This window comes from Anolis sagrei, chromosome 11 (genome assembly GCF_037176765.1).
Source record: "Anolis sagrei isolate rAnoSag1 chromosome 11, rAnoSag1.mat, whole genome shotgun sequence".
Taxonomy (NCBI): domain Eukaryota; kingdom Metazoa; phylum Chordata; class Lepidosauria; order Squamata; family Dactyloidae; genus Anolis; species Anolis sagrei.
In genome coordinates this window covers 32,004,492-32,017,662 of record NC_090031.1, presented here as the reverse complement: position 1 = coordinate 32,017,662, position 13,171 = coordinate 32,004,492, and the positions used below count along the sequence as shown (strand labels likewise).

General features: G+C 44.8%; 1 protein-coding gene across 1 annotated transcript in view; it reads left to right on the top strand.

Moving 5' to 3' along the window:
* The window catches only part of FOXN1 (forkhead box N1), a 37,883-nt gene extending 32,301 nt beyond the window's left edge, over positions 1-5,582 (top strand). The window contains exons 7-10 of the mRNA XM_060757726.2: positions 1,315-1,522; positions 3,468-3,584; positions 3,668-3,820; positions 4,951-5,582. Of these exons, the coding sequence (XP_060613709.2) occupies positions 1,315-1,522; positions 3,468-3,584; positions 3,668-3,820; positions 4,951-5,219 (747 nt within the window). The 3' untranslated portion in view covers positions 5,220-5,582. The remainder of the gene's footprint in view (positions 1-1,314; positions 1,523-3,467; positions 3,585-3,667; positions 3,821-4,950) is intronic.
* Positions 5,583-13,171: the final 7,589 nt, after the last annotated feature.

Here is a 13,171-nt window from a genome sequence, read left to right as displayed (position 1 = left end):
AAAAAAGGAGAGCACGCCTTCTGATTTTGAGCTTGGGCTTATATTGGATTCCATTGTTAAAAATTAGTAGATTCCCAAGCGAGACAAATGCCTCCATGATATAGCTTTGCAAATGTATGTACGTATATGTATATGTAGGAGCCTCTGGTGGCGCAGTGGGTTAAACCACTGAGCTGCTGAACTTGCTGACCGAAAGGTTTCCAGTTTAAATCCAGCTAGCGGGGTGAGCTTCTGCTGTTAGCTCCAGCTTCTGCTAACCTTGCAGTTCGAAAACATGCAAATGTGAGTAGATCAGTAGGTACCGCTTCAGTGGAAAGGTAGCAGCACTCCATGCAGTCATGCCGGCCACATGACCTTGGAGGTGTCTATGGACAACGCCGGCTCTTTGGCTTGGAAATGGAGATGACCACCACCCCACAGAGTCAGATGCGACTAGACTTAATGTCAAGGGGAAACCTTGACCTTCACCTTTAGGCCATTCTGCCTTTCCCGCCGAAGCGCTACCTATTGATCTACTCACATTTGCATGTTTTGAAACTGCTCGGTTGGCAGGAGCTGGGCTAACAGTAGGAGCTCACCCCATCCCGCAGATTTGAACTGCCAACCTTCAGATCGGTAGTTCAGCAGCACAAGGGTTTAACCCATTGCACCATTACAGCTCCCGGGGTATACGATTAATATGTACACAACTGGACTTAATGTCAAGGGATAACCTTTACCTATATGTATATGTATGCATGTATGGGTGTATGTATGGCTCCATTTCACCCTCCACAACAATGTGGCTGCCCTGAGATTTGCAGTTTGCTGTGAGTAAACTATAACTCCCATGTTGTCACCTGAGCTTCGCAGGTAAGATCTACCTGGCCTAAAAATGGCCTCCAGGTGACCTTAGTGCTCATCATCCCTAGAAAACAAAATCCATTTCTAAATACAACCTTATGACAGGATGTGGTTTTTCTAAAAATACCAATCATTAGATGACATCCCGTCGGAGAATTGCAGTTCCATAAATGACGGCAGATTTTTATTGAGGCCTATAAAATCCACAGCACCATACATGTCCTAAATAACAACAACAGCAAGAACTGGACTACAATTCTGATCAGAGTTGAAATCCAATATACCTTTAATCCTGATTAATATCTACTGAAACATGCTCAGACCTCACAACGTCTGGGGATGCCTGCCATAGATGCAGGCGAAATGTCAGGAGAGAATGCTTCTGTAACATACAGCCCGACAAACTTACAACAACCCAGTGATTCCGGCTATGAAAGCCTTTGACAATAAAATTTCTTTTTATTTTTCCAGACAGCTCCGGATGGCTGGAAGAACTCCGTCCGGCACAACCTCTCTTTGAACAAATGCTTTGAGAAAGTCGAAAACAAGTCTGGGAGCTCCTCCCGGAAAGGCTGTCTCTGGGCCTTGAACCCGGCCAAAATCGAGAAGATGCAAGAAGAGCTGCAGAAATGGAAGAGGAAAGACCCCATCGCGGTGCGGAAAAGCATGGCCAAACCAGGTCAGGATTACATAATCCACTAGAAGCTTTGGGGTGTGATTCATAATGGCTGGGAAAGGGGATGCTGGGAGTTGTAGTTCCCACAAAATGTCATGTTTTGAAACTCTAATAAATTTTATAGCCAACCTGGGAGCTGATATCAATGGTCAGGAAAACCCATTTGGGTCTAGCCCAGTGTTTCTCAACCTTCCTAATGTCATGACCCCTTAATACACTTCCTCATGTTGTGATGACCCCCAACCATAAAATTATTTTTGTTGCTACGTCATAACTTTGCTATTGTTATGAATCGTCATGCAAATATCTAATATGTAGGATGTATCTTCATTCACTGGACCAAATTTGGCAAAAATACCCGATACGCCCAAATTTGAATACTGCTGGCATTGGGATTGAAGATTGGTTCTGACATTTGGAGTTGTAGTTGCTGGGATTTATAGTTCACCTACAATCCAGGAGCATTCTGAACTCCACCAATTATGAAATTCAACCAAACATGGCACACAGAACTCCCACGACTATCAGAAAATACTGGAAGGGTCTGGTAGCCACTGACCTTGAGTTTGGGAGTTGTAGTTCACCTACATTCAGAGAGCACTGTGAACTCAAACAATGATGGATCTGGACCAAACATGGCACGGATACGCCATACGCCTAAATGCGATAACTGGTTGAATTTCAAGATAATAGACCTTGACATTTGGGAGTTGTAGTTGCTGGGGATTATAGTTCACCTATAGCCAAAGAGCATTGTGCACTCCACCAATGATGGAATTGAACCAAACTTGGCACACAGAACTCTCACAAACTTCCCACATAGAACTCTCTGCTTCCCTGGAGAGTAGGACGCAAAACAATGGCTTCAATCTACAAGAGAGGAGATTCCACCTGAACATGAGGAAGAACTTCCTGACTGTGAGAGCTGTTCAGCAGTGGAACTCTCTGCCCTGGAGTGTGGTGGAGGCTTCTTCTTTGGAGGCTTTTAAACAGAGGCTGGATGGCGATCTGTCAGGGGTGATTTGAATGCAATATTCCTGCTTCTTCGCAGGGGGTTGGACTGGATGGCCCATGAGGTCTCTTCCAACTCTTTGACTATGATTCTCTATGAAAAGAAAATACTGGAAGGGTTTGGTGGCCACTGACCTTGAGTTTGGGAGTTGTAGTTCACCTACATTCACAGAGCACTGTGAACTCAAACATTGATGAATCTGGACAAAATTTGACATGGATACGCAATATGCTTAAATATGAACACTGGTCGAGTTTGGGGGAAATAGACCTTGACATTTGGGTGTTGTAGTTGCTGGGATTTATAGTCCACCTACAATCGAAGAGCATTCTGAACACCAATTATGAAATTGAACCAAACTTGGCACACAGAACTCCCACGACCAACAGAAAATACTGAAAGGGTTTCATGGCCATTGATCTTAAGTTTTGGAGCCGTAGTTCATCTACATCTGGAGATCACTGTGGACTCAAACAATGATGAATCCGGACCAAACTTGGCATGGATACTCAATATGCCCAAATGTGTCAATCAATCAATCAATGATTTATTATGGTCTATGACCAGCACACTATAGAATGATATGCCCAAATGTGAACACTGGTGGAGTTTGGTGAAAATAAACCTTGACATTTGGGAATTGTAGTTGCTGGGATTTATAGTTCACCTATAATCAAAGAGCATTCTGAACCCCACTAATGATAGAATTGGGCCAAACTTCCCACAGAGAACCCTCATGACCAACAGAAAAGACTGTGTTTTCTGATGGTCTTTGGCGACCCCTGTGACACCCCCTCATGACCCCCTCAGGGGTCCCGACCCCAAGTGGAGAAACACAGAGACTGTGTTAGAGTCTCGAAAAACGCAATTGGCTTTTTCGTTTCACTTTTTCTTCCACTCCCTGACCATGTTTTATCTTGTATTTGGTCTTTTTAGAGGAACTGGACACATTGATTGGAGGCAAGTCAGAGAAGCCAAGGCCCCCCTTGATGGCCGGCGGCAACCCCAGCGGAGTGGGGTCCCGGCAGGTGCCCCTCCTGCACCCTTCTCAACGTGAGTCTTCCCGTCTTTTCTAAAACACTTAATTGCACAGCTCCTTGCACCTCTTGACCCTCAACCTTTCCTTTCTTCTGCAGATGGGCCTCAGAGACAGGACTCCCCCGTCCCGGCCCAATCCCCCAAGGTCCTGGCAGGGCCCCGATCCGTGCAAGACGTCCTTGTCCCCGACGGCGACCTCAGCAGCGACATTGACGCCCTCAACCCCTCCCTCACCGACTTCGATCTACAAGGTATCCCGTTTGAGAAAAACACATCCATGTTGGGCACTGGGTTCGAATCATCTCTCGGCCACAAAGCAATGAGTCCCTAATCGACTCTGCCTATATGGTGGTGCATTGATTTCCTGATTTGACTCTGCTCCTGTTGGGTCCGTAATTGTCTGTGCCAATATTCCATGTTAGGGATGTGCAATCTATTAAAAAAATTGTTCAGGAGTCATTACAAAACAGGGGGAAGGCCATTTCTAAAGTGTTTCTAAAGTATAATTAGTGAAAAATCAGTTACTATAACGAGAGTAATGAAATTTTGTTACTATTTCACTCTAGTAATTGCACATAATTAATTACTATAATTGGAACCCCCGATGGTGCAGTGGGTTAAACTGCTGAGCTGCTGAAATTTCTGACCGAAAGGTTGCAGGTTCAAATCTGGGAAGCAGGGTGAGCTCCCGTTGTTAGCCCCAGTTTCTGCCAACTTACAGGTTCAAAAACATGCAAGTGTGAGTAGATTAATAGGTTACCTTCTGCAGGAAGGTAATGGCACTCCATGCAGTCATGCCAGTGGCCACATGACCTTGGAGGTGTCTATGGACAACGCTGGCTCTTCGGCTTGGAAATGGAGATGAGCACCAACCCCTAGTCTGAAGTTAATGTCAAGGGAAAACCTTTACCTATATGTATGCATGCATGTATGGCACTCCATGCAGTCATGCCAGTGGCCACATGACCTTAGAGGTGTCTATGGACAACACTGGCTCTTCAGCTTGGAAATGGAGATGAGCACCAACCCCCAGTTGGACATGATTGAAGTTAATGTCAAGGGAAAACCTTTACCTATATGTATATGTATGCATGTATGGATGGATGGATGTATATATGAGGTCCTCACAACCTCTGAGGATATTTGCCACAGATGCAGGTGAAATGTCAGAAGAGAATGCTTCTAGAACATGGCCATATAGCCCGAAAAACCTACAACAACCCAGTGATTCTGGCCATGAAAGCCTTCAACAATACATAGATGGGATATTCATTGGGTTATGTATGATGATGGCCATATTGTTTAAGTGCTTGGCTATGAAAGCGCCAAATAGAGTCCTCAATGATGACTAGAGCCTCCAAGCTTTTTCTTGTTCTTGCAGGAAACCTTTGGGAGGAACTGAAGGATGACAGCTTGACCACGGACCCTTTGGCCCTCGTTTCCGCATCTCCGTGCTTTCCCGGACAGATGGACGACAACGGTGCTTCTACTGACAACAACAACAATGGAGGCAACAGCCACTGCAATGGCCAGCATCACGGCCTGCCAGAAATCCAGCTCACCACCCTCTATTCGGCCTTCATGGAACTGGATACGGGATCGGCCCCTTTCCTGAACAGCCTAGGAGCCAAACCCATTGCTCTGGTTTAAAAGCTGCTAAAATCCTGAGCGAGGGTCCAATTTAAATGACATTGCCCATCATCACCCCTACAACTTCTACCAATGCCTGGCTTGCAATAAGAAATACACATTTCCTCCCATGGAATTGCCAGGTGAAAGGAAACCAGTCCCGATTCGCGAGATTAATCCTCCAATGTAACTCGATGGCTGGTAAACCCAGTTGAGATTGTGAGATATTCCAATTCAGTCTCATACATCTAAAATCCATACATCTTCAAATGCAAAACGTGGGTTTGGCCCAAAATGAACCCATTTCCGAAATTAGGTTGGTGGGGAAAACAGCAAAACGGTGAAAATTATAGGAGAAGAAATAAAGATGCTTTGCTTTGAAAAGATGACGTAGGCTCCTTCTGTAATTGGGTGTTTTCTGAAAAAACTGAAAATTGAGTTGTTGTAAGTTTTTTGGGCTGTATGGTTGTGTTCCAGAAGCACTCTCTCCTGACGTTTCACCTGCAACTATGGCAGGCATCCTCAGAGGTTGTGAGGTCTGTTGGAAACTAGGCAAATGAAGTTAATATATCTGTGGAATGGCCAGGGTGGGAGAAAGAACAAGAAACAAACAGGGCCAGCTAATATCCTCCCAACAAAGGACTCCCCCAGGCAGTAAGAAACCAGACCTTGAAACTGCTAGACCAGTGTTTCTCAACTTGGGGGTCGGGACCCCTGGAGGGGTCGCAAGGGGGTGTCAGAGGGGTCAGCAAAGACTATCAGAAAACACAGTATTTTCTGTTGGTCTTGGGGATTCTCTGTGGGAAGTTTAGCCTAATTCTATCGTTAGTTGGGTTTGGAATGTGATTGTAGGTGAACTATAAATCCCAGCATATTGAGTATTTGTGTCAAGTTTGGTCCACATCCATCATTGTTTGAGTCCATAGTGTTCTCTGCATGTCGGTGAACTACAACTCCAAAACTCAAGGTCAATGCCCATCAAAACCTTTTAGTATTTTCTGTTGGTCATGGGAGCTCTGTGTGCCAAGATTGGTTCAATTCCATCTTTGCTGGAGTTCAGAATGCTCTTTGACTGTAGGTCAACTATAAATCCCAACAACTATATCTCCCAAATCACAAAATCAATCTCCCTGCAACTTCACCAGTATTCAAATTTGGGCCTATTGGGTATTTGGCCCAAATTTGGTCCAGTGAATGAAAATACATCCTGCATATCAGATATTACATTACTATTTGTAACAGTAACAAAATGACAGTTATGAAGTTGCAATGAAAATAATTTTATGGTTGAGTGTCACCACAACATGAGGAACTTTATTAAGGGGTCACGGCATTAGGAAGGTTGAGAACCACTGTGCTAGACTATTAAATGCTAATCAAGGTGGTCAACTGTAACATTCACACCTACCTCAAACAGACAAGACTTCTTTCTCCCACCCTGGACATCACTCCACAGATATATAAACCCCATTTTCCTACTTTCCAACACACCTCACAACCTCTGAGGATGCCTGTCATAGTCGCAGGCGAAACGTCAGGAGAGAATGCTTCTGGAACATGGACATACAGGCCGAAAAACTTAGAACAACCTGGTGATTACGGTCATGAAAGCCTTCGACAATACATAGCGAAAATTGAATTTGTCCATGTGTCGCTTTTTTGCCCTCTAGAGGAAAAGAAGGGAAATGCTGACAGGTTCAAAAACAACTCACAGGTTGGCCTTTGATGAATGGGATTGTAATAACAATATAATACACTTTATTTATATTCTGTTCTATCTCAGAGCGGATTACGGTATACACATTTATAGGGAAACATTCAATGTCTTGTATACAGTGAACAATGGCATACAATACACAAACAAAGACAAAGGCCTCCTTTTCCATCTCCGGCATTTGGAGGCAATGCTCAACTCTGGCCATGGGGAGGTGCTCTTGTTCCATTTTCCATGGCGAGAAGCCTGTTGTCCATAGACCCTCCTGTTGTCCGTAGACCCACCTTCCTATTGATCTACTCACATTACATGTTTCCGAACTGGGTAGGGAGGAGCTAGGTCTGACAGCGGGAGCTCACCCCAACCCGTGGCTTTGAACTGCCAACCTTCCGGTCAGCAAGTTTTTTCCCCGGCAGCTAGCATTTTAACCCGCTGAGCTACCACTCCTGTGATTATGCATTATTCTACTACTGTAACTAACAACATATGAAAAATGTTTTATTCCTGGTCTGAAAGTGTTATTCCTGTTTCATTGTGTAGTCTTTACTTTGAAAAGAGTTGTTATACTCCATGAACTCCATTTTTGTGGCTAGTTGAGACCCTACGACAGCATTTCTCAACCTGGGGGCGGGACCCCTGGGAGGGTCATGAGGGGGTGCCAGAGGGGTCGCCAAAGACCATCAGAAAACACAGAATTTTCTGTTGGTCATGGTGGTCTCTGTGTGGGAAGTTTGGCCCAATTCTATTGTTGGTGGGGTTCAGATTGCTCTTTGATTGTAGGTGAACTATAAATCCCAGCAACTACAACTCCCAAATGTCAAGGTCTATTTCCCCCAAACTTCACCAGTGTTCACATTTGGGCATGTTGAGTATTCGTGCCAAGTGCCAAGTTTGAACCAGATTCATCATTGTTTGAATCCAAAAGGCTCTCTGGTGAACTACAACTCCAAAACTCAAGGTCAATGCCCACCAAACCCTTCCAGTTCTGTGTGCCAAGTTTAATTCAATTTCATCATTGGTGGGGTTCAGAATGCTCTTTGATTGTAGGTGAACTATAAATCCCAGCCACTACAACTCCCAAATGACAAAATCAACCCCCCAACCCTACCAGTATTCAAATTTGGGCATATTGGGTATTTGTGCCAAATTTGGTGCAGTGAATGAAAATACATCCTGGATATCAGATATTTACATTACGATTCATAACAGTAGCAAAATTACAATTATGAAATAGCAATAATAATAATAATAATAATAATTATTATTATTATTATTTAATGGTTGGGGTTCAGCACAACATGAGGAACTGTATTAAGGGGTCACAGCATTTGGAAGGTTGAGAAATATTGATCTAGAGCAGGCATGGGGAACCTTCGGCTCTCCAGGTGTGGTGGACTTCAACTCCCACAATTCCTTGAGGCCAAGGTAAGCCTTTGGGGTGAATGCCGAGCCTCAAGGAATTGTGGGAGTTGAAGTCCACCACACCTGGAGAGCCGAAGGTTCCTGACCCCTGATCTAGAGGATACTCACTGAAAAAACTAGAGCAAAATGTGATGCAGGATGATGTCCCTCCCACAAAAACAAAGTTTGTGCATTTTAATAAACTTTCCCCATGTTTTGATGATAGAACCAATTAGGAATTGACATCTATATAACTCAGGAGCAAAGTTCATGTTACGTAGTGTTAACATTGCTATTATTTTTTGATATCACTTCCCATCCTTCCTCGATTCGCAGGGCCACAACTCAGAATAAGGAAAGGAATCAGCATCTGAAGGGTGGAGTGCTGAGTTTGAGATCAAAAAGCAAGGAACGCCCCAAAATGGTGCAATCCCCGGAAAGGAAAAGGAGGAGAAATCTTTCACAACCGACACTGAAAGGCCTTCTAAGAAACCGCATCTGCCAACGTTGGCATAAATTCGGCGCTTGGGAAAGTCTCCTTTTGGGTGGGGTAGGAGGTTCGAGTCCCATCATCCACTGCGGATATATTCGTTGGTGGGGATTTCAAATCCCAGAATCACCCCCCCCCCCCCAAAAAAAAACCATTGTATTTTTGGATGAAATATTTATTATTTACTAGCCGTCCCCTGCCACGCATTGCTGTGGCCCAGTCTGTGTATATGTATTTTGTATGTATATATATGTGTGTGTGTGTGTGTGTTTGCATATGTGTGTGTGTGTGTGTGGTTTTGTACATGCATTGTAATGTGGTTTTTGTTTTTTTGGCTTTTTAAGCCTCTTCTGCTGCACTTTTTAGTGTTTTTATGAGTGACTAGCTGCACCTGCCACGTGTTGCTGTGGCCAAACTTCCCTCCCTCTTTCTCTCCTTCTTTCTCTCTCTCTCTCTCTCTCTCTCTCTCTCTTTCTTTCTCTCTTTCCTTCCCTCTTTTTCTTTCCTTCTTCTTCCTTCTCTAGCTGTTTCTTTCCTCCCTTCCTTTGCTCTTTGGTGCCATCCTTCCTTGTCTCTTTCCTTCCTTCTCCCTTTCCTTTCCTTCCTTCTCCCTTTCCTTTCCTTCCTTCTCCCTTTCCTTTCCTTCCTTCTCCCTTTCCATTCTTTTCCTTCCTTCTCCCTTTCCTTTCCTTTTCTTCCTTCTCCCTTTCCTTTCCTTCCTTCTTTCTTCCCTTCCTTCTCCCTTTCCTTTCCTTCCCTTCCCTTCCTTCTCCCTTTTCTTCCCTTCCTTCTCCCTTTTCTTCTCTTCCTTCTCCCTTTCCTTTCCTTTCTTCTCCCTTTCCTTTCTTCTTTTCCTTCCTTCTCCCTTTCCTTTCCTTTTCTTCCTTCTCCCTTTCCTTTCCTTCCTTCTCCCTTTCCTTTCCTTCCTTCTCCCTTTCCTTTCCTTCCTTCTCCCTTTTCTTTCCTTCCTTCTCCCTTTCCTTTCCTTCCTTCTCCCTTTCCTTTCCTTCCTTCTCCCTTTCCTTCCTTCCTTCTCTCTTTCCTTTCCTTCCTTCTCCCTTTCCTTTCCTTCTTTCTCCTTTTTCTTTCCTTCCTTCTCCCTTTCCTTTCCTTCCTTCTCCCTTTCCTTTCCTTCCTTCTCCCTTTCCTTCCTTCCTTCTCTCTTTCCTTCCTTCCTTCTCTCTTTCCTTTCCTTCCTTCTCCCTTTCCTTTCCTTCCTTCTCCCTTTCCTTTCTTCTCCCTTTCCTTTCCTTTCCTTTCTTCTCCCTTCCCTTCCCTTCCCTTCCTTTCCCTTCCCTCATTCTGTGTATATGTGTTTTTGTGTGTATATATATGCATATATGTATGTATATATTTGTGTATATGTGTATATATGTGTATTTCTGTGTATATATGTGGTTTTGCGCATGTGTTGTAATTTTTTGGGGGGTTTGCTGTGTTTTTCAGTGATTTTATACGTGATGGTCACTCATTGGCCTGATAGGTGTTATTGTGTCCAAATTTGGTGTCAATTTGTCCAGTGGTTTTTGAGTTATGTTAATCCCACATACATTACATTTTTATTTATAGAGAATAGCCATCCCTTCCACACATTGCTGTGGGCCACTCTGTGTATATGTGTTTTGTGTGTATATATTTGTGTATATATGTGAGTTTACGTGTATATATATGTGTGTGTGTGTGTGTGTGTGTGTGTGTGGTTTTGTGCATGCGTTGTAATCTGATTTTTGTTTTTTGGCTTTTTAAGCCTCTTCCATTGTATTTTTCAGTGTTTCTATGAATGATGGTCACTTGTTGGCCTGATAGGTAGATTGTGTCCAAATGTGGTGTCGATTCGTCCAGTGGTTTTTGCGTTATGTTAATCCCACAAACAAACATTTTAATTCATAGAGACTAGCAGTCCCCTGCCATGCATTGCTGTGGACCAGTCTGTGTATATGCACAACAACAACTCTCCAAAGCAAGGACTACACAATTAAACAGCTGTACATTCCACATACACACAATGGTTCCATCGTTCCATCACCTTACCTAATGTCTCTTTGGTACATTTGGGATTTCTTTCCTCTGGCAGGGAAACCTATTGCGACAGCTGCACATGCGACATTTTGGTTCCAATTCGCGAAATCTCGTCCTGTTCGTTTTGTACCAACTTGTAAATTCCAAAGCGACTTACCCAAACAGCAAAAGTCCAGAGAGGTTGAATGTTGGAGTCCTCTGTTGAAAGATATTTCAGGCCTGCATTCTTTCCCACTAGGCCTCAAAGCCTGTTTCGCCATAGAATCATAGAATCAAAGAGTTGGAAGAGACCTCATGGGCCATCCAGTCCAACCCCCTGCCAAGAAGCAGGAATTTTGCATTCAAACCACCCCTGACAGATGGCCATCCAGCCTCTGTTTAAAAGCTTCCAAAGAAGGAGCCTCCACCACACTCTGGGGCAGAGAGTTCCACTGCTGAACGGCTCTCACAGTCAGGAAGTTCTTCCTCATGTTCAGATGGAATCTCCTCTCTTGTAGTTTGAAGCCATTGTTCCATTGCGTCCTAGTCTCCAGGGATGCAGAAAACAAGCTTGCTCCCTCCTCCTCCCTGTGGCTTCCTCTCACATATTGATACATGGCTATCATATCTCATCTCAGCCTTCTCTTCTTCAAGCTAAACATGGCCAGCTCCTTAAGCCGCTCCTCACAGGGCTTGTTCTCCAGACCCTTGATCATTTTAGTTGCCCTCTTTCTGGACACATTCCAGCTTGTCAATATCTCTCTTGAATTGTGGTGCCCAGAATAGGACACAATATTCCAGGTGTAGCTTGCACTTCGCCTCCTTCAGGGAGAGCCTTGTTGTCGTGGCAATTACACACTCTTCCCAAGATGAGATGTCCCTATATAGATAGATAATTGAGGCCTAAACTGAGGCCTTGTTGAACTTGAGAGGCTTCAAAGGGCTGCCTCTTTCCCCACTAGGCCTCAAAGAATGTTTCACCTCAGTTTGCGCTTCCCTCCGCCATTTTGCACAAGATGGGATGTACCTATATTGATAACTGAGGCCTAAACTGAGGCCTTGTTGAACGTGAGAGGCTTAAAGGGCTGCGTCTTTCCCCACTAGGCCTCAAAGCCTGTTTCACCTCAGCTTGCGCTTCCCTCCACCATTTTGCACAAGACGGGATGTACCTATATAGATAGATAATGGAGGCCTAAACTGAGGCCTTGTTGAACTTGAGAGGCTTCGAGGGCTGCCTCTTTCCCCACTAGGCCTCAAAGCCTTACCTTGCGCTTCCCTCCGCCATTTTGCACAAGACGGGATGTACCTATATAGATAGATAACTGAGGCCTAAACTGAGGCCTTGTTGAACATGAGAGGCTTCAAGGGCTGTGTCTTTCCCCACTAGGCCTCAAAGCCTGTTTCGCCTCAACTTGCGCTTCTTTCCGCCATTTTGCACAAGACAGGATGTAACTATATAGATAGATAATTGAGGCCTAAACTGAGGCCTTGTTGAACTTGAGAGGCTTCAAGGGCTGCCTCTTTCCCCACTAGGCCTCAAAGCCTGTTTTGCCTCAGCTTGCACTTCCCTCCGCCATTTTGCACAAGACGGGATGTGCCTATACAGATAGATAATTGAGGCCTAAACTGAGGCCTTGTTGAACTTGAGAGGCTTCGAGGGCTGCCTCTTTCCCCACTAGGCCTCAAAGCCTTACCTTGCGCTTCCCTCCGCCATTTTGCACAAGACGGGATGTTTATTTATTTATTTATTTTTTGCATTTATTGACCGCCCCTCTCAGCCCGAGGGCGACTCGGGGCGGTGAACAGCAACATAAAAGAGCAGTGTACAATACATTCCGACAGTACAGACCAGACAATACAAACATAACATATACTTATACTAAAAATCCGCTTCGTCAAGTCCTGGGGTCATAGCCAAAATTCATAGTCCTAGTCCATTCCAGTGTCGTTTCAGAGTAACTCAGTTGAAGGCCTGCTCGAAGAGCCAAGTTTTCAGGCCCCTACGAAAGGCCATCAAGGAGGGCGCCTGTCTAACTTCAACAGGGAGGGTGTTCCACAGCCGGGGGGCCACCACCGAGAAGGCCCGCTCTCTCGTCCCCGCCAGACGTGCCTGTGAGGCAGGCGGGACCGAGAGAAGGGTCTCCCCGGATGATCTCAAGGCCCTCGTGGGCTCATAGGCCGAGATGCGGTCTGCAAGGTATTTTGGGCCGGAACCGTTTAGGGCTTGTACCTATATAGATAGATAACTGAGGCCTAAACTGAGGCCTTGTTGAACATGAGAGGCTTCAAGGGCTGTGTCTTTCCCCACTAGGCCTCAAAGCCTGTTTCGCCTCAACTTGCGCTTCTTTCCGCCATTTTGCACAAGACAGG